The sequence below is a fragment of the Aspergillus caelatus genome (assembly GCF_009193585.1).
Source record: "Aspergillus caelatus strain CBS 763.97 unplaced genomic scaffold BDV27scaffold_58, whole genome shotgun sequence".
Classification (NCBI taxonomy): Eukaryota; Fungi; Ascomycota; class Eurotiomycetes; order Eurotiales; family Aspergillaceae; genus Aspergillus; species Aspergillus caelatus.
The window spans coordinates 71,221-96,260 of record NW_022475321.1 but is presented as its reverse complement, the minus strand read 5'-3'; the positions used below and the strand labels follow the sequence as shown (position 1 = coordinate 96,260).

General features: G+C 49.2%; 9 protein-coding genes across 9 annotated transcripts in view; 5 read left to right on the top strand and 4 right to left on the bottom strand.

Annotated features, from left to right (window-relative positions):
* Window positions 1-79: 79 nt before the first annotated feature.
* On the top strand, window positions 80-3,335 carry BDV27DRAFT_143954 (putative NRPS-like enzyme; the record flags this gene model as incomplete). The annotated part of the gene is made up of 3 exons (XM_032070180.1): window positions 80-358; window positions 418-2,160; window positions 2,220-3,335. The coding sequence occupies 3 exons, from the start codon at window positions 80-82 to the stop codon at window positions 3,333-3,335; spliced, it is 3,138 nt and encodes a 1,045-aa protein (XP_031929116.1).
* Window positions 3,336-4,217: 882 nt separating this feature from the next.
* Window positions 4,218-5,954, top strand: BDV27DRAFT_156333 (MFS general substrate transporter; the record flags this gene model as incomplete). The annotated part of the gene is made up of 4 exons (XM_032072313.1): window positions 4,218-4,406; window positions 4,505-5,246; window positions 5,312-5,511; window positions 5,583-5,954. 4 exons carry the CDS (start codon window positions 4,218-4,220, stop codon window positions 5,952-5,954), a joined length of 1,503 nt encoding a protein of 500 aa, XP_031929115.1.
* Window positions 5,955-7,227: 1,273 nt separating this feature from the next.
* Window positions 7,228-8,251, top strand: BDV27DRAFT_156332 (uncharacterized protein; the record flags this gene model as incomplete). Its single annotated transcript, XM_032072312.1, has 2 exons — window positions 7,228-7,401; window positions 7,460-8,251. 2 exons carry the CDS (start codon window positions 7,228-7,230, stop codon window positions 8,249-8,251), a joined length of 966 nt encoding a protein of 321 aa, XP_031929114.1.
* A 1,492-nt stretch (window positions 8,252-9,743) lies between these two features.
* Window positions 9,744-11,168, bottom strand: BDV27DRAFT_125916 (PrpF protein). Its single transcript, XM_032066444.1, has one exon. It carries the CDS (start codon window positions 10,979-10,981, stop codon window positions 9,779-9,781), a length of 1,203 nt encoding a protein of 400 aa, XP_031929113.1. The 5' UTR covers window positions 10,982-11,168; the 3' UTR covers window positions 9,744-9,778.
* Window positions 11,169-11,522: 354 nt separating this feature from the next.
* BDV27DRAFT_171171 (NAD(P)/FAD-dependent oxidoreductase) lies at window positions 11,523-13,347 on the top strand. The gene is made up of 2 exons (XM_032075526.1): window positions 11,523-12,220; window positions 12,280-13,347. Exons 1-2 carry the CDS (start codon window positions 11,666-11,668, stop codon window positions 13,153-13,155), a joined length of 1,431 nt encoding a protein of 476 aa, XP_031929112.1. The 5' UTR covers window positions 11,523-11,665; the 3' UTR covers window positions 13,156-13,347.
* Window positions 13,258-15,406, bottom strand: BDV27DRAFT_96484 (mediator of RNA polymerase II transcription subunit 17). The gene is made up of 3 exons (XM_032078073.1): window positions 15,100-15,406; window positions 14,666-15,051; window positions 13,258-14,619 (listed from the first exon to the last, which is right to left on the bottom strand). Exons 1-3 carry the CDS (start codon window positions 15,369-15,371, stop codon window positions 13,361-13,363), a joined length of 1,917 nt encoding a protein of 638 aa, XP_031929111.1. The 5' UTR covers window positions 15,372-15,406; the 3' UTR covers window positions 13,258-13,360.
* A 1,352-nt stretch (window positions 15,407-16,758) lies between these two features.
* BDV27DRAFT_96453 (ATP-dependent 6-phosphofructokinase) lies at window positions 16,759-19,392 on the top strand. Its single transcript, XM_032078072.1, has 3 exons — window positions 16,759-17,634; window positions 17,699-18,160; window positions 18,210-19,392. Exons 1-3 carry the CDS (start codon window positions 16,891-16,893, stop codon window positions 19,362-19,364), a joined length of 2,361 nt encoding a protein of 786 aa, XP_031929110.1. The 5' UTR covers window positions 16,759-16,890; the 3' UTR covers window positions 19,365-19,392.
* Window positions 19,393-19,556: 164 nt separating this feature from the next.
* Window positions 19,557-21,468, bottom strand: isn1 (IMP 5'-nucleotidase ISN1). Its single transcript, XM_032066443.1, has 6 exons — window positions 21,358-21,468; window positions 21,288-21,298; window positions 21,058-21,241; window positions 20,190-20,984; window positions 19,972-20,111; window positions 19,557-19,895 (listed from the first exon to the last, which is right to left on the bottom strand). Exons 1-6 carry the CDS (start codon window positions 21,380-21,382, stop codon window positions 19,809-19,811), a joined length of 1,242 nt encoding a protein of 413 aa, XP_031929109.1. The 5' UTR covers window positions 21,383-21,468; the 3' UTR covers window positions 19,557-19,808.
* A 2,050-nt stretch (window positions 21,469-23,518) lies between these two features.
* The window catches only part of BDV27DRAFT_125906 (uncharacterized protein), a 1,535-nt gene continuing 13 nt past the window's right edge, over window positions 23,519-25,040 (bottom strand). The window contains exons 1-2 of the mRNA XM_032066442.1: window positions 24,615-25,040; window positions 23,519-24,456 (exon numbers count right to left, since the gene is read on the bottom strand). The exon at window positions 24,615-25,040 is cut by the window's right edge and continues 13 nt beyond it. Of these exons, the coding sequence (XP_031929108.1) occupies window positions 23,580-24,456; window positions 24,615-25,027 (1,290 nt within the window). The 5' untranslated portion in view covers window positions 25,028-25,040 and the 3' untranslated portion in view covers window positions 23,519-23,579. The remainder of the gene's footprint in view (window positions 24,457-24,614) is intronic.

Sequence of the window (25,040 nt, the reverse complement as noted above, 5' to 3'; positions counted from 1 at the left end):
TACTTAAATGTCCTACTAGGAGTTATGATCGGGCGCATTTTGTTCAATCAGGAGTTGCATAACAGGGGCCATATCCATCATGTTATACTCAAATACACTAGAGCCTCTGCGTGAGGTCAGCCCAAAGGCTGGATTCGCTCACAAACTGCCCCCAAGTCCACCAGCCGACGGATCTCAGCCGCCCTGTATAATCGACGATGTTCTACAGAACTTAGTGCGGGATGCTCCAGATGAGCCCTTGGTTGGCTATCCAAAAAGTGCGCATGGTGTTACCGATTATGAATATTATACCCCGCGGGACCTGCACAGGTTCGCCAACGGCGCTATCAGGGCGTTTAAGTCAGCGGGTCTTCCAGAGGTAAATATTGAGTCCAAGTGAGAGGAACGGACATTGTGATTGTTAATTATTCGTTTTAGTTCTCTCATCCCACTGAGAACCGCGTGGTCTCCATCCTCGGCCCGTCCAATCTCGACTACATCGTGTCGCTCTTCGCATTGTCTCGAATGGGATACTCCATTCTGCTACTTTCCACCCGCCTTTCCACCGAGGCATATTGCAATCTAGTCGCTCTGACCAAATGCAACCACGTTGTATACGCACCGTCCAACCAAAAGGCTGTCGAAAAAGTGGTGGAGCATTCACCTGTGTCCACATTTTTAGTCCCGGAATTTGCAAACTACTCGAAGGAGCCATCGAGTGCACCCTCACAGCACTATTGGACACCGCAAGCTTCTCAAAAGTGGGCTTTCATTGTGCATTCTTCTGGCTCCACTGGTCTTCCCAAGCCAATCTTTCAAACGCATGGGGCTTGTATCTCCAACTACAGTACGAGCAAGGGCTACCGAGCACTACTCACTCTCCCACTCTTCCACAACCATGGTCTCTCTACTTTCTTCCGCTCACTCTTCAAAAGGAAACGGATTGCACTTTACAACGCCAACCTTCCGCTGACTGGGAAGAATGTGCTAGAAACGATGAAAGTCGCTGCCCCGGAGAGCTTTCACGGCGTGCCGTACGTCTTAAAACTCCTGAGTGAGACGGACGACGGTGTCGATGAACTAGCAAAATGTGAACAAGTGCTCTTCGGAGGCAGCAGCTGCCCCGATGCTCTTGGTGATCTGCTAGTAAATGCTGGAGTCCGGCTGATCAGCCACTACGGAGCCACCGAGCTAGGACAATTGATGACATCCGCAAGACCCCCAGAGGACAAAGCTTGGAATTACGTTCGACCATTGGAAAAGGTGAAACCTTTCTTGCAATTCAAGCCTCTTGGAGACGGCTCCTATGAATGCATTGTCCTCGATGGACTACAATCCAAAGTTGCTTCCAACTCTGACGACCCTCCAAACTCTTTCCACACCCGCGACACTTTTCTCAAACACCCCTCTATCCCCGATGCTTGGAAATACTTGGGCCGCATTGACGATCGAGTCACTTTGGTAAATGGAGAGAAAGTTCTTCCTGTGCCGATCGAACATCGTATCCGACAAAACATATTCGTCAAGGATAACCTCGTGTTTGGTGTGTCAAAACCACTCCCTGGGTTGATTGTGGTGCCCAGTGTCGAGTCAGAGGGACTCTCATCCGAGGAAGTCCTGGATCGAATCTGGCCTGATATTGTGGCAGCCAACCAGAATGCTGAAGCATTCAGTCAGATCTCGCGCAATATGGTCATTATCCTGGATCACTCTTGCTCTTACCCAATGACTGATAAGGGAACCATGATCCGGAACAAATGCTATGTGGAGTTCGACGATTTGATTCAAGCTGCGTATGCGCGTCTAGAAAATGGCGATGCAAATGAAGGGCTCCGTCGTGTTTTAGAGTTGCCGGACTTGACAAGCTTTGTGCTGGATACGTTCCGCAACGATCTGGGCTTCTCAGATATCTCAATTGACACCGATCTCTTTGAGGCCGGTGTCGACAGCTTACAGGCAATCAAGGCGCGTGGTATTCTCCAGTCACAAATTGACATTGGAGGTGCCTCTCTGGCGCACAATGTTGTCTTTGACTGCGGCACCGTTGAAAAGCTGGCCAAGCATCTGAGTGCGCTACGCACAGGAGAAGAATGCGTTACCGAGAGCGAGGTGGAAGCGATGTCACAAATGACCACACAGTATTCGACCTTTCACAATCGGCCATCGAATGATCAAGTTGTGGTAAGTAACGGGTCATCTGGCATTCCTCACATAAACGTCCTAACGATCTTTGCATCTAGATTCTCACGGGTACTACTGGGTCATTGGGTGTATATATCCTCTCTCAATTATTAGACAACCCTTCAGTTAAGAAGATTTTCTGTCTTGTGCGCGCAACTTCCGAGCACAACGCGCTGGACCGCGTGCTTTCGAGTCTATCTTCAAGATCTCTACCTATTACGAATGTGTACAAGATTGCCGCATTCCCTTCGACCCTCGGGAAAGAAGAACTTGGCCTTCCAGCCACAGCCATCGATGAACTGCATAGTTCTTTGACTCATGTAATTCATGCAGCTTGGGCTGTCAACTTCACGTTGGGTGTTCGCAGTTTTGAGCAACAACATATCAGAGGCGTTCAGAACATGATCAACCTTTGTCTTTCCAGTCGCCGATCTTCGCCCGCTGAGTTTTACTTCTGTTCCTCCATCTCTGCAGCTGCCGCTACACCTCTCCCAGCCAATATCGCTGAAGGCCCGATCCCTGAACTTGCACATGCCCAGCATATGGGTTACGCTCGGTCCAAACTTGTGGCTGAGCGGATTGTTCATGCAGCCGCCCGGACTACTGGAATGGTAGCCAAGGTTCTCAGAATTGGACAAATTGTTGGAGACACCGCTACTGGGTATTGGAACCCAACAGAGGCGATTCCCCTCATGCTCCAGACCGCCAAAACATTGGGAGCATTGCCGGCGTTAGATGAGACTCCGGCATGGCTTCCTGTTGATGTAGTTGCGAGATCCATCTTAGAACTAAGTGGGATCGTCCCCAACGACAAAGCCAAGGTTTTTGCTCACGACCCAAGCGTAGTCTATCATGTTCAGAATTCCAAAACTTTCCGATGGACGGAGGATCTCTTGCCCGCTCTACAACAGGCGGGCTTGAAGTTTGATATCCTTCCCAGGAGAGAATGGGTGCAACGTCTGCGTGAATCCGAGCAGGATCCGCAGAAAAACCCAACGATCAAATTACTGGGCTTCTTCGCCGAAAAATACGATAATGACGCCCCTGGCCGATCAGGGCTAACATTTTCCATGGAGATGACGGAGAGCGCGAGCCCTTCGCTAAAAGGTGGTGTGGAATTGATTGATACTGGCTTGATCAAGAGGTTTGTGGCTGCCTGGGCACCGCGGTGGTGATCATTTTTTGCTTTCAAGATCTATTGTACATTCTGCCTTGTTCGCTTAGTTAGATGAAAGCCTTCTGTAGTAGAGTTTGAGGCCGCTTGGGCCTTAGCTTATTATCTTTCTATTTTACACAGCTTTTTGTGATGATATTTTTTTGTAATTCGCGAAGCCATTTCTCGCCCTAGATGCCTAGCAGCGTACGGCTTCATTCAAAGCTGCTGCAAAACTAGCCTTCTCAACCTTTACCCGTTATCAAAGGTTTGAGGATATCGAAATAGCTCTCATGTTTCCGAGGAGCTACATTAGACATTACATTCCCCGGGTTGCCCACTTCCTCCACTCAGATACCCCAGTCCAACAAGACATTCGATTAGATTAATATTGGGGTCGCATCAGATACGGAGTATGGTTACATTTCGGGCGAATAGCCTTGGATCTCCAAGCCCGATCATTACGTCCAGCACATAGCATGCCTTTGGGGCACACCAATGTTGAATGGGGATACTGCCGAAGGCTTTACCCGGTTTGTTTTCCGAAGCTCAGCATGTTTTCCGAATAATTCTCCTAAACCGGCCATGTCTCTCTGTCTGTGTGTCCAGACGTCCTCAATTCGTACCTATGACTCCTTTGCCTTGCTTCTATCTCTTAGGATTTTGCCAAGTATATCAACGTAGCTTGAGCCTTACTTGCTATCTTTTCTTCTACATATACTTCAAGTTGGCGTCACGACACCTGTCACCCTTCATATGTAGCGGGACAGTTTTCCGCGCTGCTAAGGGTCTATCAGCCCTAGTCCAGTGTATCGCGCTGAATATTTCTTCCTAACCAAGTCTTCATCCTTGAATACAACGCACCGTTCTATCAACAAAGTGCATACTTGCATTTCTTTTTATCATGACTACTGAAGTTGCATATAAACAGAACGTGGACCATGTCGAGAATGTGTCCCATGCAGAGGATGCTTTCCTTGAATGTGACGAGATTCAAGATCCTACTAGTATCACAGATGAGGAAAAGCGCCTCGTACGCAAGATAGATTGGATCATTCTACCTTGTCTATCCGTGTGTTACATCTTCTTCTATGTGAGTTATCAGCTATTCTGAGAGACATGATACAAATGTCAAGCACGAGGTGCTTTTCTGGATATTCTCGGTTAACTATTTCCTACCTGGCGGATTAGATTGACAAAACCACACTATCATACGCAGCAATCTTCGGAATTGAAGACAGCCTACATCTTACCGGAAATGAATATAGCTGGCTATCCTCGATTTTCTATTTTGGCTTCTTGGCTTGGCAATTACCGACAAATCTTCTGATGCAACGACTTCCCACCGCGACCTACTTGAGCATGAACATCATTGCATGGGGCGTCCTCCTGGCCCTACAAGCCGTTTCACCAAACTTCGCGACACTCGCCGTGCTCCGAGGGCTTAGCGGTGCTGCAGAGGCCTGTGCAGATCCTTCCTTCATGATCATCACCAGCATGTGGTATAAAAGAAGCGAGCAACCTATCCGAATTGGAATCTGGTACTCGGCCCTAGGATTAGGCATTGCAGGTGGCGGTGTGCTTGGCTATGGAATTGGCCAAATCAAAGGCTCCCTACCCAGTTGGAAGTATGAGTTCATTATGATTGGAGCTTTGTGTATTGCATGGGGAATCGTCATGCTCGTGGTGCTTCCCAACTCACCGATCAGCACTCGCTATCTTACGCCAGGACAACGAACGATCATGGTCAACCGGCTACGAGAGAATCAGACGGGAATCGAGAACCGACAATTCAAGATGCATCAGTTCCTTGAAGCCATTACGGACGTCAAAGTTTTCCTTTTCTTTTTGATCGCCTTCTTCCAGGCTATTGTCAATGGGGGTGTCACCAACTTTGGTACGATCATCATTCAAGGATTTGGCTTCTCAACTCGTAAGGATTCCAGTCCAGTCTTCCAGAATATTGCCACAAAACTATCTTTTTCTAACTTGCAGCAGTCGGCACCACATTGCTTCAAATCCCATACGGAATCTTTATCGCTGTCGTCATTCTGGTCTGTGTCTGGATCAACGCAAAAATGCCCCCCAATAGCAGATGCCTCATGCTTCTCATCTTTCTGGCCCCTAATATTGCTGCTGCTTTTGGTCTGTGCTTCGTGCCTCAGAGTGCCAAAGTTGGCCGCCTCATATGTTACTATGTAAGTAGCACCTGTAGTTTCACTGTCCTTCTCTTTTCCGGGAATTTGCCGGTTTCTGACAATCTCTACAGCTGACAGGTTCCTATAACGCGTCGTTTGTGATGCTGCTATCGTTGACTACTACCAATATCGCAGGGCATACGAAAAAGGTGACTTCCAGTGGTATCCTCTTTATTGGTTATTGCGCGGGAAACATTGCCGGTCCTTTCTTCTACAAGGAAAGTCAGAAGCCCACTTACTCACTTGGAATATGGAGCATGGTTGTTTCGCACATTTTGGAGGTCGTATGTGTGGTCTTACTATGGATATATTTGAGGAGCGAGAACAAAAAGAGAGATGCGAGCCAAAGAATAAACAAAGATGCTTCCAACTCGAAGCATTTGCCGGGAGCATTGGAAGATATCACTGACAAAGAGAACTCGAATTTCCGTTACGTATTCTAGAGGCCCTTGCGTTCACGAGAGATCAGCAATTGTTAAACAATGGCACAATCCTGAGAATATGATAGTTGTACCACTTCAAAATGAGTATATTGGGTATTTTTATCAAATATTTGACTACGGCAGTTAATCTGGAGAGCCTTTGAGCGCTCTGTCCTGCAAGAAGTTGTATACACTCTACTAATCAGCAATCGAAGCACAAAACTCAATTAATATCAGCATTGAACACTCGTGAACCCAGTGGCCCATCCTTCAGCGAAGAATAAGGAATCTTCCAGCTTGTAGAACTACTACGGTAGCTATTTATTTATGTCTTATTGGGTTTTCCGGATCCTCGGAAAGTTCTCCAAATCTTGGTTTCCTTTTCCGAGGGCCCACAAACTTCAGTACTGCCAAAAAGTAGAGATATAGGTTAATTCGATTGTTTATATTAGAGTCAATGCTTTTAGTAGTATCAGGGAAAACGATAACAAAGATAATTTCCCCACATTCTACTTGAATTCAGGCCGACCTCTACCGATGTCACATGGCCAATGAACGTCCTTTCTTCTTTTATGTCTAAATCCCTCAATAACGCAGCGCATTGCATATACATGTGGCGGGGGAGCTTCAGTCAAGCCGCAGTATTTGATTATAGTCTAGCTCACAGATAAACGTGGTATATCCTGGTGATGTAACGAATATTAGGAAGATCTCGAGAGCTGTCGGAGCCATGTAGTTCTAAGCCTAAAGACTCAAAGAAGACAAAGATGCAAAAACAGCTGATCTGGAAAGCACACCATGCTCGTGTTGTGGATTCATGCATGTAGGTGCCAGGTCCTATTTCAAGGGAATATACCAACAAATAAAACTTTTTAATGAGCTACAAAGCCTGTGAAGAGGGTGTGTTATCTATCTGTAAAATATCGAGTCCTTGTGTAGACTTAAGGCCATAGAATTTGGTTTTGGTCACAGCTAAAACGTGCGGAAGATTAGAATAGGGAATATTCCTATCTTTTACCTCTAATTGGCGGTTGTAGAAATAATACTTCTGTTCTGTTCAGAGGAGAACACCCTTTTATCGGTACATCCCATGACTCGACCATTTATTATATCACCAGCAATGAACGACACTTTGTGTAGAGCTGGTGATATCCGAATATTCGCTGCTAGATGTGTGACACCTCTATTTCCATGTCTTCGGTCAGTCCCGGAAAGCTGTATATATATTGGAGCTCCATCTCACCTTAGCATTAAACAGTATCAACTCATCACGTTCCAGTTCCACATTTCCAAGATGGAGACTCGCAAACTTGATAAAATGGCGCCAAAGACCTCAATGAACTGGGTTGAGAAGCGCAAGCTCTCTTCAGACCCTTACATAGCAGACACACTCAAGCATAACGGTATCGCCTGCTATGTATCCCACGCAGATATACTGAGCAGTCACTACCTTGCACCGATGTCTCAGGTGAGCAAGTCAGGCTTCATACAATATATTACTAGTATTGGTCGCTAATATTGGACAGAATTCGGAGATAGTGGTCCCAGACAATAAACTGCAAGATGCATTCAAAGCCCTTCGAGACGCCAGGTTTTTAAATTGCAAGAATAAAAGAGCTTGTCAAGCGGAGCTCTCGAATGGGAGCAGACCTAAGCCCGACGCCCACCTGCACTACAGAGGGGGTGTAGGCCGCGTCGACCTTTACAAACATACGACACATTTCAACTTCCTCCCTGAACCAGTTCTTGGAGATCTAGATCCCGGAGATAAAAACTACATGCTCTTGTCAGACGGGAAGGTGCCTTTATTGAAGCCGGAAGAAGGTTTCCGATTCGCACCTCTTGTTGAAACGCTACCACAATTCAAGGATTCGCTGGGTCCATTGTGTGGTCGGCGAGTTAACTTCTATGCTGTGCCAGCTCCACTGCTCGTTCGATCGATCTCGTCCTGGTCTTACCAGTTTTACCACGCTGTCAAGTACATATATAAGCTTGATAGAGCTATCTACCGCGCCAAAGACGATGGGGTCAGGCGTAACCTTGATTCGAAGCGTGATGCCTCTATCGGTGACGCTTGGCTTTGGTTTGTTTACCTAAACGCCATCGTCTGGTTGTATCGTCACCATCAGAACGACAACAAACGGGGACATAAATTATCCTGGAATCAGATAATGAGGGGCATCGATCAAAATCTGGTACCGTGGCTTAACGATTGGAATCATAAGTACCTGGTTACCGACAGTAGAGACAAGGAAGCCAACAAGGCCAAGTTCGGGAAGTGCCTGACGGACGTGACGAAATTTTTGACTGAGAGGTAAAGCAGATAAGAAATAAGTTCGTCTGCTGATGCTGATTTACGTTGATATGGAATATTTAATTAAAATGAGGCGAGGGGACGCACTAATTACAAGGGAAAGGGGTCTGGCTTGGATTTGGCATTTAACTTGTTGCTATTAGAATATGCTTTAATATCTTACCTTAATATGGCTTTCTTCTACCTTCAAAATGCACAGCATAAATGGCTTACATTCAGCTAAAGATTAGTATATCCTACAATTCACACTATAGGAAGGTATGCTTCTGCAGATTAGAAATAAAATGCTTAGACGGACACTCAACCTTTTTCTAAGCACTATAGTGGCGTGGCGTGGCGTGGCGTGGCGATGGCCAGACTATTCGCATACCCCATATAAAGTACCAAAATTTGTCCTAAAATATGACTCCAGTTTGTAGGGCTAAGTGGGTTTTTCGTTTTCTTTGTGACTTGTTTAACTTGTACACTTCGCGTGATTAGCCCTTGCTCTCAAGTGAACTAGCGATTCAAGCCCCCAGACCGGCTGGTTCATGCCGTGAGTTTCCAGGTCAGATAAAGGAGTTCTTCCTGTATCCAGAATGAAAGACGGTACCAGCCATAAAGAACGCCTACAAAATGCCAAGCTCGGTCCGTTTTGAAAATCAGATTTCCCTCCGAACACTCACGACTTTATTTCCCGAATCTCATCTTGAAACGCCCTATATTCCTAATTCAGTTACGCTCTTGGGCTTCCCTGCTGCTATAGCTGTTGTAGAGTAAGATACGGTAATGCCTATAGAGAATCCATCCTTCCAATTAAGAAACAGAAAGGAAGATCTGGCTTAGCGATCTAGCAAGATCAGCACCCCCACCCTCCCTCTTCTCCCAAAGGGCAATCTTAGTATATATATTAGATATAAAAGAAATAAAAGTACCTAGCAATATATATCCCAACTCTTCAAGAGCTAAATTTTTTTCATTCTTCGATCCTCAGCCCTGATTCTATCCATCTCATTCTTTCCAACATGAACTGGTTCAGTATGACTTCATAATATCATTTTCTTGTTATCTCACTGACCACATCATCGATCAACTAGGTCCTGACCACGAAAATGCAGAGGCTTACAATGAGGTCTATGAAGATGAGGACAAGCGTCAATGGTCTGACAGACTTATTGGTGGCGCTGCTGCCTTTTGAGGCTATGAATATGTACGACGAGCATCGAGCCGAATATGGTAATATTACTGTAGCACTTGCTCCTGCCATCACATCTTGGACATTTAACCTTTATTAACACTTAACAAATTAAGTGGATGAACGTTTCCCCTTTCGAACAGGCCATCTGGTAACCTCATGCGTTATGCGTTGCCTTAGTGATAAAAGGGATATATTTGTCATCTCTAGTGTCGTCATTCAATGCAACAATCCCAACGAGTTTCATGTTACCCATTAATTTATCGAGTTAAACAGAGGTCAATCTACACGTCTATGATTTACAGAATGCAACATACCCACTAATAGTATCCCCAAGAGCAACCCCACAACCAAGCCCTAACTCTTCCAAAACACCCTCCCCTCCATCAACCTCCTCGCTGTCCTAAAAACAGTCGCATGGCTCAAACTCCCATCCGCCGCAAACTCAGCCCCAACAACCAACTTTCCACTAGCATGGCCGAGCGTAATCCCCGCCGGATCAACCAACTTCCCACTCGCCACCCCGGCCACAACACTCCCCGACACCCTAGCAGCAGTAGCCAATGCCAAAGCAACAGTAATAGGCACCGCCTTATGCGGCTGACCCACCGACAACGCCCGAACCAGCAAATCCACATCGGCCTCAGTCTGTTCCTGCTCCGACGCCCGCGCATTCGACGCTGGAGAAGCAACAAGTCCAATCTTAGGTACACTCCCGGGCACGGACTCGGCCGTCTCAGCAAGACCCATGGCAACACCAGCCTGTCTGCGGATGGAATCCAATCGACCCAAGAGCGTGGGATGTGTGTCGATTTCCTCGGGCGTGATATTCCCCTCCACACCTAGCTCGGATGCAAGAACGAAGCAACAAGGGTTACTCACGTCAATACATGTCGTGCGTACACCGTCAAACTCATCAACTAACTTCTCCGTAGGGAATAGCTTCCCTGTCTTCGACCCGGCGGGATCCAGGAAATCTAATTGGATCTTTGATGCCGTCCCAGCAACACCGTCGATGGCGAAATCACCTGATGCTACGGCCTCGCCTTCTACCACGGGGAATCGGGATCGGATGACTTTCCCTGTGTTGGTGTTCAATATGCGTAGTTCGACATCCTCATGTCCATCGGAGTTCACGGGGAAGAGTCTCGAATCAACCGCGAAGGGTCCAATTGCACTAATCATGTTTCCACAGTTACTGGAGTAGTCGACATGCGTGTTCTTGACGCCCAGAGAGACGAATGTATAGTCGATGTCGACATCCGGGGTCGTTGATTTGCCCACTACGCATATCTTGGATAGGCTTGATATGCCGCCGCCGAGCCCGTCAAGTTGCCGGCCATTAGGGTCCGGACTGCCGATTACGCGGCGGAAAATCTCATCCCATGCCGAGCGGTCCGTTGGGAGGTCTTCCTTTTTGAAGATCACAGCTCGGGAAGTTCCGCCGCGGTAGTAGGCCGCAGGGAGAGATTTTTGAGGGTTGGTGCGGGTTGAGAGGTTGGCTCTACTTTGTAGAAGAGTTTGTGTGAGAGGTCTGAAGGGTGTGCGTCGGAGGATCATTTTGTATGTTGATCTTTATGTTGTGGAAGGTTGGGAGTATGAATGACTGTATGATACTTACTACTTACTAGGTGTGACGTTGGACGTGTTGATGCTTAACCTCGGATATTTGAGCGGACCAATCATTTTCCACCAAATGCAATATGAAATTAAGGCTAACTTTGTAGGCCGAACTGTTAAGTCTATTGCTTTCGAAAATTCCTATATTTTATGATCGTTTCTAGTTTAGATAATGCTCGAACAGTATCCTCACAAAGTCACAAGCTTATAATCTAACGCGGAGGCCTAATAATAGCATCCCTTCAAGTGATCCTGGCGAACTAGAGGACTAGCCATAATACATACCCAAGATTGTCTAGAACCACAATAGAAGCAGAGGGACCACAACTCATCCATGTCCATCTTTCAGGGTTATAAAAAAACACGTGCCCTACAAAATCGCCAGGCTGGGACATAATAATCACCAGATATCATCAAGGAACCCCCCCATCTCTCTACCAGGAATCAGGATAAATAAAAACGATATCCGATATCATATCAGTTTAATTCCCCGCATACTAATTAATCATAGTCAATAAACTCAACCCCACACTCCCCTCTCCAGAGAACCACCGAACAACAACCTCATCCCCAACATACCCGACACTCCAAAGAGCACAACTAATCCAGCAACCAAACCCCAAAATGCAAACACCAACACTCAAATCCCTCCTAACCCAAGACCCAGGCCTCCCGAAACCCTACCCAACGTCTTCATATTGGCAAACCCCACCTCACCCCCTCAGTAATACACAATCAGCTTCTCTGCCCCTCAAAACCGATGTCGCGATCATTGGCTCCGGGATAACCGGTCTCTCGGTTCTTCTTACTCTCCTAGATGAGCATCCTGATCTTACTATTACGGTTCTAGAAGCGAGGGCTTTATGTTCGGGTGCGACGGGCCGGAATGGGGGTCAATTGGCTGCGAATGCAGGGGAGGAGTATTTGCATCTGGTAGAGGAGTTTGGAAGGGAGGGTGCGGGGGAGATTGTGCGGTTTACGTTTGAGAATTTACGGAGGATGAGGGAGTTAGTGCGAAGGTTTGCGGTGGAGGAGAGTGAGGTGCAGGACGTGGTTAAGGCGAGGGCTTTTCTAGAGGAGAGTGGGTTTGAGAGGTTTAAGAGGAGTGTGGAAGCGTTGGAGGGGGATTTGCCGGATTTCAAGGGGGTTTATACGGTTCTTGATAGGGAAGTGTTGAAGGTATGTGCTTTGAGTAAATTGAGTATTGGTATAGTTTTCATTGTGGCTAATATGTCTAGAGGGAGTATCATCTGGACGGCGCTGGGGGTGCTCTGCTTCCTGCCGGGACCATCTGGCCTTATCGGCTCGTGACCAAGATTTTTGCCTGTCTCCTGGAGCGATACGGGCATAGGTTGAATATCGAAACGCAGACCCCCGTTACTTCTATCGCTTCCGATGCGACGAACTCTTCCCACCCCTATATCCTGCATACACCCCGAGGAAGTCTGCGCGCAACTCAGGTCGCGCACTGTACCAATGGACATGCAGGACATTTGCTCCCAGGACTCCGCGGTCCAATCTATCCCTTCAAGGGAACGATGACGGTGCAAGACGCAGGCAGTATCATGCCCAACCGCGGTGAGGACCTTTCATGGGGTTTCCATTATCCGGTTATCTATGATAAACAGTCCAGTCGGTATGCTGCAGGCTTGTACTATCTCATGCAGAACACGAAAACGGGGTATTTCTTTTTCGGCGGAGAGGACACGCAAATCGACCATTGTTTATCAGCGGACGACAGTGAGGTCGAGGAAGGCTCCATCAAGCATCTACAAGAGAAACTGCCACATTTCCTTGGCTACGACGGACCGGAACAATGGAGGCTAGCCAGCGGGTGGAGTGGGATTATGGGCTTCTCTGCAGACGGACTTCCCGTTGTCGGACGTGCGAAAAGCTCAATGGCAGGGCGACATGGCGAGGGGGAATACGTTGCGGCTGCATTCAACGGATATGGCATGGCCAACTGCTTGCTGGCCGGAGAAGCGTTGGCAAAGATAATGATGGGGAAAGACGTGAGCACGTGGTTGCCAAAGGCGTACGGGATTCATGAGACACGTTTGAAAGAGCCACTGACGGTGGGCCATGCAATTAAATCCTTCGAATTAGATCCTTGATGCGGCTGCCTATGGCAGCGACATGTCAAGTCACTAAATGCATATCATTTTGAGATGGAGGTGTTGAAGCAGCTCTGCATATATTAGTATACCAGCCAATTGTCTGTAGTTAGCCCATGCGATGGACCGAAGAAACTTGGTTCAGCCTTTTAGTGAGGTATCCGATAGTTTCATCCTCCCTAACTAGTCAAGTGGTATTTTCGCATTAATCCTTGGATACTTCAGCAATAAAGTCCATCAAGCTAGGCTGGCCGGGAGTGCTATCGGGCTTCCATGTTTGCGAGCGCATGGCCGGTGTTTTATCAGCAGCCGGTTTGCCAAACCCGTCAATTCCCCCTACGGAGTGTGTCCGCACGGTTAGCTCATGTCGCGATAAGCTCACTTTCATTTTCTTGCTTTGTCCGGTGCTGGAGAGGGCGAGTAACTCGCCAGTATGCGGATACGCTGCTTGCCATGTTAATAGGCGGCCAGTCTCTTGCTTGATACCATTTACGGGTGAGCCCTTGGCGTGAGTGATGGCCGTAAGGATGTCCAGCAGCACAAAATGCGTGAGCACAGAGGCTGCCTCATTCTGCAAGCCGATGCGGTTTGGCGGACGGACATCGGGATATTGAGGCATGTTGACTGAGACCTCATAGTAAGTGCCTAGTGGTGGGGTTGTGACATTGGTGCGAACCTTGACCCCGAATGAGCTTTGAGGGGTGACCAATTGCGCAGTAAATGTCGACTCGTAGGGTAACAAAAACTCTTGGACCAAAGCTTCTACCTTTGGAAGCCCATTGATGGTGCGCTGAAGACTGAGAGACGAGAAGGGAGTCGCTTTAAAATCACAGGTGATCCCGGCAGACTTCAAAATCTGGTTGATATCGTTCAACAACGACTCAAGCCATCGCACATGTGAGCTATGCTGCAGGTAGGCCATCACCGGTCGGAGGAGCTGGTATTCTGGGGTATGGCGGCGCTTTGGGGTTAGTGGCGTTGGGAGTTGTGTCCTTCGGCGTAGATTTTGGCGATGAGCATAGGCGAGCAAGATACGGATTGCATGGGCAAGGGCGTCTGCCACCACAGCGTGCTCGTTGGAGGAGACTGCTTCATCTTCAGGCGACATCTGATCGTCGTCGACAAGATCCAACAAGACCTCTTGCTCCTCTGACACTGGGAACTGAACTAGGTTCTGGCGTGTCGTGACCCCCTGGCTACCTAGTATTCTTGCCTCACGTACCAGCTCATGAAACAGTTCCTCTTCGTATACCGTATCACGCGCCTGCAGGATACGACTCTCGATTGACTCGGTGTTATCCGACGCCGGTCGGTTCTTCGAGCAGCCTGTGATTTGGCCACGACTCCTCACACGCACGCGCACTGTTCGCGCCTTGAGTGGAATTAAACCTTTGTCTAGTATCAAACTTCCGTCGTTGGTCCGTCGCAAAGCCGCCAAGCCCCGGTCGCGGAAGATTGGTGTAGCTACGGCTGTCAGTTTACAAATTATACTGGAAGGAATCGATCTCACCTTCTAAAAATCCATACTGCACCCCAAGGGCCTGTCTTTCCCTGGGCAGCCTAGACACCTTCCAACCTTTTTCCTTCACCGCCAGCACCTCATCCCAATACTTGGTCTCCGAGGCGACTTCAGCGTCGAGTCTAGTCGCGGAGTCAAGTAATTTGCTCGCCGCGGAGTTAAAGTTTTGCAGCCTCCACCCACGCGAAACGTTCTTGGTGTCTCGAGTCGCTGACTCGGGCTTCGGCGGCGGATTGACAATTTCCGAGTTTAGCGATCCGAGGGGCGCAACTTGTTTCAGGTATGCGGACATGGACATTTCGGCCTGACGAGGAGTATGCTTCGAAAGCAGAAGGGAGACAAAGTCCAGGGCGAACATGGCTTCCATATGGGCCTGGCTGCAAGCGATTAGCGCACGAGATATCCTCCGTATGGGTCAAGCTTACAGGGCGAATTGGGTAATGGCCGCCCGACGCTTATACAGTTGATCTAGACGTTCTGTAGTATCCTCATCGGCAGATACGTTGTCGTTTTCCTCTTCGTCGGACCATGGATCTTTGTTTTTGTCGGCTTCGATCTTGGCCCGTAGGCTGTCCTCGGTGACATCGCGAAAGGAACCATACTGAGCATTAATCTGAGCAATCTCCACGGGAAGCGGATCTGGACGTTCGCGCTTCTCTGTCAAGGGACGAAGAGGGAGGTTGAAGGAATCGGACATGACGCCGGTTGTCACCCTGCTGCAGCAGAGCTTGGATCAAGAAAGACGGAGTACTGAAGATTGACTTTGGGGAAGCTGGTGTTGATTAGATTGCCCGGCCGCAACGCGGTGAGTCGGCACGTGATCCTGTTTGGTCAACGCAGTCTCAATTGCTTGTGTAGTCCTTGAAATAGCAGTTCTAGGGATAGTATACTTTTTTTTTTAAACAATTAAAGTATCTTGTTTATCGGGCAATTGAGCTAATGTTATGAAATTATTTGTCACCCCGTTATGGTGGAAGTAAGCTGCTACTAACCTCAGCTATCACCGTTACCGTATGGTAGAATATATATATGCACGGTTTTGGCAGCATAATACTCCGTATTGTTCAACAGCATGTGTGAATTTTACAATTAGACTAGCTCATCCAGCAACTATATCGCCGAGAATCCCCAGTAATCTTCATTTAGCTTACCAGTGTATACAAACCTTTTTCCCTTTGCAGGTGGTATAGCATGTTTACTAGGTATTGGTTACTGTGCAAAAGGGTGACCCAAAGAGGCATAGTGGTGAAATGGAGCTCTTGACTGGTAGGAAAAACAGCTTTTGAACTATGGGGCTCCCGGAACATTGTATCGGATCGCTTGAGGGTCAAGTAATGTACATCGAGACTTGTATATTAGATGGACTCCGATTACAAGAACTGTATGCTATATGTACCGTATATCACTGATAAGCTTCCTAGGTTAAGAAAGAAAGGAGTTGATTCTTGTTTCTCACAATTGGCGGAGGAAAGCTCTGTCGAACCATATGGTAAGACAGGGTGTCCTGACCCCTGTGGCCTGATATCATAAAACTGGAGCTATTGGAGTTATTGACCGGGTCAAGTTCGAAGTAATTGAAGAAAGGAGAACTATAGCCAACCAGAGATCGTGGAACATACTCCGTAAGGAGATGCCTGGATCTTTGATGCTTCGAGGGTTCCATGCTGACCGTTAGATGGCGTCACTCTCCGCCACGGAGAGCAGTCCGCCGCCACACGTGCTGGCCCAAGCCCTGCCCTAGAGGGGTTATCACGTGATAGCTCCGGACGCTTGCCCCGAACGGGCAATGTCAGTGACATCAGCGACGATAGCCTTTTTTCCTTCACCTGCAGTTGAGACTTTCTCAATGCCTCAGCAGCCGGCAGGAATTGCTTAAGTAGACGGGAAACACGCGGAGATCAACAATACAGGTGCACTGTCTGACAGTTCTACTTGTAGGGGGATCCCGCATCCGGCAATATAACACTTGAATCACTACTGAATCGACTATCGAGTTTAGTTTCACTTTCTTATCAAGTTCCAGTCAGTGACGTACCATTGCCCACTCCCGCTTTTTCTCACCGGAATTCTTTCCCCCCCCACCGTCACACAAGTTATCTAAACCTCAACTGTTCCACGATCCATTCAGAACCCCTTTGTTTGTCACTCCTTAGATCTAATCATTGACTTTTACTTCTTATTGTTTTCCCATAGTTCTATAATACATTGTCATCTGCATGATGGCTACGACTCACGCCCCCGCGGAGCCTGCCAAGCGCCGCCGTATCGGTGTCTTGACCTCTGGTGGTGATGCTCCCGGTATGAACGGCGCCGTCCGAGCTGTCGTTCGCATGACTATCTACTCCGGATGTGAAGCCTATGCCGTCTACGAAGGTTACGAGGGTCTGGTCCATGGCGGAGATATGATCCGTCAGCTACACTGGGAAGATGTCCGTGGCTGGCTCTCCCGGGGTGGTACCCTAATCGGTTCAGCTCGTAGCATGGCTTTCCGGGAACGTGCTGGTCGTCTGAAGGCCGCTAAGAACATGATAGTCCGGGGTATTGATGCTCTGGTGGTTTGTGGTGGTGATGGGAGTTTGACTGGTGCCGACCTCTTCCGTTCCGAATGGCCTGGTTTGCTGGAAGAACTGGTCAAGACGGGCGAATTGACTGAGGAACAGATTGTCCCTTACAAGGTGTTGAACATCGTTGGTCTGGTGGGCTCGATTGATAACGACATGTCCGGCACAGACGCTACCATTGGCTGTTATTCCTCCCTCACCCGCATCTGTGATGCGGTCGACGACGTTTTCGATACCGCTTATTCCCACCAGAGAGGCTTCGTTATTGAAGTCATGGGACGCCACTGCGGCTGGCTGGCCTTGATGTCGGCTATCAGTACTGGCGCCGACTGGCTCTTCATCCCCGAAATGCCACCGCGCGAGGGCTGGGAGGATGACATGTGCTCTATCATCACCAAGGTAAGCGATCGCAAAATCATGGGATTGGCCGGTTCATCTGCGTGCTAACTTTTATGTCCCACAGAACCGTCAGGAGCGAGGCAAGCGGAGGACGATTGTCATTGTGGCCGAGGGCGCTCATGACCGTCAACTCAACAAAATCACTAGCAGCAAGATTAAGGACATTCTGACCAACCGACTTGATCTGGACACTAGGGTGACCGTCCTGGGTCACACCCAACGAGGAGGAGCAGCATGTGCCTATGACCGTACCCTCTCGACTCTACAGGGCGTGGAAGCCGTTCGTGCCGTTTTAGATATGACACCCGAATCTCCGTCCCCGGTCATCACCGTCCGCGAGAACAAGTTGCTGCGCACGCCGTTGATGGATGCAGTGAAGGCCACCAAGGAAGTCGCCGACCTCATTCATGAGCGCAAGTTCGACGAGGCTATGCATCTGCGCGACTCCGAATTCAAGGAGTACCATTTCGCCTACAAGAATACTGCTACCCCCGACCACCCCAAGTTGATCCTACCAGAAAACAAGGTATGTCGTGCTATATGTCTGTGCGAAAAACAAAGCTAATGTTCTGCAGCGGATGCGTATTGCCATTATCCATGTCGGTGCACCTGCCGGAGGTATGAACCAGGCCACCCGTGCTGCCGTCGCCTACTGCCAGACTCGTGGACACACGGCCCTCGCCGTTCACAACGGTTTCCCCGGCCTCTGTCGGCACCATGCAGACAGCCCCGTTAGCTCTGTGCGCGAGGTCAGTTGGGAGGAGCAGGATACCTGGGTCAACGAAGGTGGTTCAGACATCGGAACCAACCGCAGTCTGCCGTCCGAGGACTTTGAGACCACTGCCAAATGTTTTGAGAAGTTCAAGTTCGATGGTCTGTTTGTCGTTGGTGGTTTCGAGGCTTTCACTGCTGTTAGCCAATTGCGCCAGGCCCGCGAGAAATACCCAGCCTTCAAGATCCCCATGGTCGTCTTGCCGGCCACCATTTCCAACAATGTCCCGGGTACCGAATACTCCCTGGGTAGCGACACCTGCCTGAACACTTTGATCGACTTCTGTGACGCTATCCGTCAATCAGCGTCGTCCTCCCGCCGCCGTGTCTTCGTCGTCGAAACCCAAGGTGGTAAGTCCGGTTACGTCGCCACGACCGCTGGTCTCGCGGTTGGTGCCTCGGCCGTCTACATCCCTGAGGAAGGTATCGATATCAAGATGCTGGCACGCGATATCGATTTCCTGCGCAACAACTTCGCCCACGACAAGGGAGCCAACCGCGCCGGTAAGATCATTCTACGCAATGAGACCGCTTCCAGCACCTACACCACACAGGTCATTGCCGACATGATCAAGGAGGAAGCCAAGGGCCGCTTCGAGTCGCGTGCGGCAGTCCCCGGTCACTTCCAGCAGGGTGGCAAGCCCTCTCCAATGGACCGAATCCGCGCCCTGCGCATGGCCATCCGATGCATGCAGCACATAGAAGGTTTCTCTGGCAAGTCCGCCGACGAGATTGCCGCCGACGAGCTCTCTGCGACCGTCATCGGTGTCAAGGGATCCCAGGTACTCTTCTCCCCGATGGGCGGCGCCAACGGTTTGGAGGCGACTGAGACCGACTGGCCACGCCGTCGCCCCAAGAACGAATTCTGGCTCGACTTGCAGAGCACCGTCAACATTTTGTCCGGTCGCGCCAGCTTCGGCGAGGGCAAGACGAGCTGGTCTTGCTACGAAAACTGTTAAACGTTGGCATAAGAACAAGAACTTGCACTGTTAAACGGCGTTAATGAGCTGGGTGGTTAGAATCTCGTGGCCGGTGGGAAGACTGGTCGTTTTCCCTTTTGCATACCTGGCCGGAAAGAATAAAACGAAACTTGAGATGCAGTGATGGCTGCTACGTATGTATCATGACAGACAGGAATTATTGAATGAAAATTATGATCACCCTTATTCAAATCGCTCTTCATATCTTTATGCATAATTAAACATCGTATCCGTACCTATATGGCGTATCTCATGTAATGCATATTCCCCAAAATCATGCAAGACACTCCCTAGACAAACCCATACTCGCTCAATGAACCCGAACCAATAAACAACGACAACGGAACTAGTAAATAGTAAGACTTAAAAAATATCGCAAACGGAGAAGAATCGAAGAGATAACCAGTAATGAATAAAGGCAAATTATTTCTCAATAATCGCCAACTCATCCAAGAGCTGTACCGTTTCAGCCGGATTAGCGATCCAGGCCGTTGTCGAAGCCAGGCGTGCCTAAGATTCACATATGAGTTTAAATACATTGTACTGTGGCCTGGAATAGAAATGAAGGAGAGGCTGGTTAACAAACCTTAAAATCATTGGCACCAGCGGACAAGAACTGGTCGCCAATGTGGAGAGTGCGGGAACGGTCGATGCCGCCGAAATACTGTTGACAGGCGCGTACACCCCAGGATTTATCGCCGATGTCGACGAAGACGTCATTTCCACCTTTACGATTGATGTTAGCTGGGTCTGTAGTGTGAGAAGCGGAGACCCGGGGCTGTAGGGCGTATATGCGGAAAATACCATTGAATGCGCAGAAGGGCAATCGAGTGCCGACGACTGATCGCTCGACAGTGTTTTGGACAACTAAGACCGTCTCTTCCCATTGTTCCCGAGTAACCTTTGTCCGATCTAGGGGATAAACGCCGACAGCACGATCCTTTCTCAGTACAGCGACGGGAAGATTCAGATTCTTGGCGCAAGCGCGGAGGGAGGATTCGGCGATGTCCAGAAGCTGTGTGATATCCGCTTCTTGCCAGGCGTGCATCTCATCGAGCAGCCATTGTTCACGGGGGACGTAGGTAAGCTTATGCGGGGAGGCGTGGTCGTAGCGGAAGAGGAAGTTGCTTTCACCGCCCATGACCACGAGACCGTCGCGGTTGGCCGGGGTGAGGACGTCGGAGTTGTGGACAGCGTCGAGGAGACCCTTTAGACGTTCGTAATACTTGGGTGCTTCGGTGTAGCCGGCGGCGGTGACGATGCCGATTTTGCGGCCTTGTTGGAGGATACGGATGAGGCGGGGTATGACGGGGTTGTCGTCGGTGAGGCAAGCGCCGTCATCGTAGAGGGTGACATCTCCGTCGAAGGTCACTAGATCGACGCCGGAGGTGCGAAAGAGGCCCAAGAGCTGAGCCGAGTTGAGGATGAGACGGATGTCATTGAAGGACGGGGCGACGAAGCGACGTCGGCTGATGAAACGCTGGCTGTCCTGGTATTTGAAGGCGTCTTCGAGGGGCAGGGGCGTGAAGAAGGAGCCTACGGTTGGCACTAGGAGATTGAGCTTCGATTTACCGGGAGCTCCTGTTTGTTGGTGGTGGACTGGGTTGTTATGAGTCAGTACTGGCCAGCTTGGCAGACGCAGTGATGTGAGTCAGGGGGAGGAGAGGAGTACTATGATCGCGCATGAGATTCTCAACATCCCGGAAGATCTCCGCATAACGTTGGTGGGTATCCGCCGCGATGGCGATCAGATTCTCGCCGTGCTCTTGGTAGACAGCCGTAGGTTGTGAATGCAGGACAAATGGAACAGCCAGAAGGCCTTTGATCCATTCTATCAACTGGTCGCGACGATGCGACTGGCCGAGTTAGCGCTACGGACCGCGGAGCTAGTATGCGTCATACCTTAAGAGCATCAGTAGGATTCGTCAGCGAAGAGTCAACAATTTACGACGGGGTTCAAGTCGGAACTCACATTCAACACGATAACGGGTCGTCATAATTATAAGGTATTAGAGAAGTGATAGAGAGTGAATGGGGAGCTGTTGGTTGAGTGTTGAGATGGAGGATGAGGTGGAGGTCGAGACTCAAGGGAGCTTGTTTGCTCTTCCCCACATCTGGTTTAGCTTCGGTATTTATACTTTCGGGTCATGTGGCCACATTCGTGTCGTGACGCGGAGATAAGATCTGTCAAATCAGATCCCTCAGTCACTCCCTTCATTCTTTCTATTCTTTTAGAAATGGCGCCAACTGTCGGTGTGACAGGAATAATGACATGCCAGAGTCCCTAGCTGGTAAGGTTTTTAAACGGATCTGTACGACGAACAGGGTGGAATAGATCTCACTGGTCAGGGACGTGACCTACGGTTGTATATACGTGGCATCTGAATAAAACCAGAATCTTTCGCGGCCTTCTCCATTCTTGATGATCAGAATTTGTCTCACGATACAACCGTGGGTGGTAAAAGCACACAGCTTTATCGAATCGCTTTCGAAGTGCCCGGTCATGCAAGGGGATCGGAGACTAATGGCCTTCCGGATCCAGTCTCTATCCACTGCAGATCTGGTGGACCCTCCGAGATATACCTGGATCATAAGACCGTGTAGGCCATACAGATGCATATTAGTTATGGTAATGGCCTATTGCTGGGAAGGCATTGGTCAAAAACCAGAAGCACCACTTGAGGTAGTGGTTTTTGTTGCTTGTGACTATTTATCTCCGCCAAGTGCGTTGAACCCGGTCATCGCTCAGACCTAAAAGTCTATTACATCGGATAGATCCGAAGAAGTTTTCAATCAAGGCGGAGGTGAAGTCAAGAGTATATCACAAGCACAAGGAAATGCGAGTCCAAACACTCCTTGCATAGCTACTCGAGCCGAATCAGTAGAAGAATATTTAATTTCGAACTAAGGGGTATTTACCGGAAATGGTACTGCTCTGCTTTAGTCAATTTCTCATCCATCGAAGGTGAATCTTGAATATTAGCTACGAGTAGTTTTAGTTAAGTAGATCCCACCAGAGTGATCTGCTTGCGTGCTCGTTGCTGGTTGGCCTTTCCTTGGTCAGGGGCGATCATAATATGATCTCTTGCTGCTTTGACCTTCTAACTCGTCGACAGTCATACGATAGCGATTTCTGTCCAAGTTGCTCATGGCTAATGAATTGAGCCGTCTTGGATGTAACCTGAGGTCTAACAATATGTTAATATTAGTATGGCCACGGGCCATAATAAGATGATTTAAGTTCTTTGAATTTGTTAAGGGCTTGCACACATTCTGGGTCTCAAGGAGGCTTTGTCTATGGGCAGACCAGACCGCAACCGTTTGCCGTGCATTGCTACGATTGATAACGTGGTAACAAATATCTCCATCCACACACACATCCCTCACTCTATTTGTTCGCCTCTATCTTTCTCCGGCGACCTGTACTATACGCGGGGTCTGACAATCTGGTCGTGAACCTCATTACCTGCCCCCGGCAACGGAGCAAGTTGTGGAAAGGGCAGTCGAGACGAGGGCGTTCCTGGCCCCTCGCCGAGAATACATGCAATGCATCTTACAGACTGCTTCAGCAATCTTTATAATTATGACCTCTCGCGTACGGGGTTGCGAACGGATGCGTCGTTCCATCGCGGGGGATGAATGGAGCGCGACTTCTGTCTCCTTGCCCTCGCGACTTGGATGCGGCATTGCATCTCCTCATGGCTGATTTCATGCAGCACCAGCCCGGTGACAAGGATGAAGGTTATCTGCAAGCATACAACGAAGTAACCGGTGATCCGGAACCGCTGCTTGCCTGCCTGGCGCAAAAAGGAGCGCTCCACAGAGAGGTTGATGCCCTAAAAGCCGCAGCCAAACGAAATCCAGCCCGCTACAAAGCCAAGGCCAAGGCCAAGGAAGCGTATCTCAAAAACCTGAACAAGGCGCCATCGATTTGGGACCCTATCCCACCCGAGCGTCGCGGCCAAGCTGCGGAGGTTCAGGAAGAGGGCAACAAAAAGGTCAAAGAATGGAACCAGTATTATGCGTGGCAATATCGATAGGCCAGCATCGTTCCACTACTCAGGGTCGTGAACAGGAGTCATAATACTCATATAATTATCTAGGAACCATTTACTAAGAATTCCCGAGAGTATATTTACTTCTAGCAACCGTGATGCTACTTTATGCTACTGGATCTGTTCATGCCTCCATCCGCTACTGGAAGCTGGTAGATGACGTCTGTATGGTCCCCGACTTCGGGGTGAGCGTAAAACCTTGCCCATACCGCTCCCTGAATTCTTCCACAGAAGCAGCATCGCCATTACGATCCCGAATCGTATTGGTATAATCTCGCACCGTGTGGCCGTCGGCTTCAATTATGCGGAAGTTGATATTGGTCATATCACGTGATAGCTGTTGGACGGAAGCATCGCTGAGGTGGCCTCCAACCTGCCTCGTTCTCCACCCCAGACCTCGGTTCGTCCCATTAATGGTTTTCCCGTTAGTCGACACCATGAACTGCAAGGCATCCCCGGTACCGTAGTTATGAATGTTACTGATATTTTCCTTTAGGCGGGTATCGGCCTTGGAGCAGATGTCCATGCACTGGTGGGCGGTTTGCCACTCATCCTGTAGCCTTTTCAGTTCCATGATATCTTGCTCAGACGTCATAGCTGCTTTCGACTTCACTAGTAATCGGTCCGTCAGATCTTGCATATGCTTTTCCAATTGGGCGATCGTGCCGGCCAATTTCATTTTACAGTCCTGTAAGCTCTCATCGGTGACTCTTTCTGGATAAGCATCGGAGTCCGATGATCCGGCGGAACTGTCACTGCTCTTGGCCGAGAGCTGAATCTGATCAATATGGTCGGACAACTGGTTGCATATTTGAAGACATTTCACTGTACTCAGGCGCTCTTCCTTGATTCGCCGCAGCTCCAAGGCATCTGAGTCCTCTGCGGTCACGGTTTGCCCAACGATAAGCTGCAGCTTGTCGTCGATGGTTTCCAGGTGAGCTTCAAGATCAGCCTTGGCCGTCTCTATGAGATCTTTGTAGCTTTCAATAGCCTCGGCATTAGCGGAGCTTTTGCGACTGGGCGTCAGGTTAGCTAGGGGTGTTTCGAAAATGACTGGAAGCGTAGCAAAGGGGTAAAAATGGATATACCGAGAAGGGGGAGGGGGTCACAGCGCCGTCGGAGGGCAGCCAAGGGAATGGTCATGATTATTATATACAAGACAACGGAGACTCACAGGTTCGCATCGGTAAGGGCAACGTTGATAGTCAATTTGTACCCGGACAGCATTCGCCTGAAGCCATCGATATCATCCCCCATGTACCGTAACTTGGCCCAGTCTCGGAAGCTGGTTCGGTTAGCGGACCGTGACGAGCATCTGATTATTTCCTGTTCGAACTCGCTGCACGCATTGCCGCAGCGTTGTAATGGCAGTTCGAGTGCAGAGAGGTTCACATCATTCGTGGTATCTAACAGCTCCTGGAGCGGGGCGAGAACCCCGCTCAGAGCCTCCAGCTCATCAACAAGGTCACGTATGCGTTTTGCGTGAGACTGGAAGCTATTGATTGTCTCGTAAAGCGATAGGCTAGCCTTGAACGCAAAAGTTGCCAAAGCCAGTAGGCCAGAGGCTAGACCTACAGGATCTGCCATTCTTTTCTTTTCT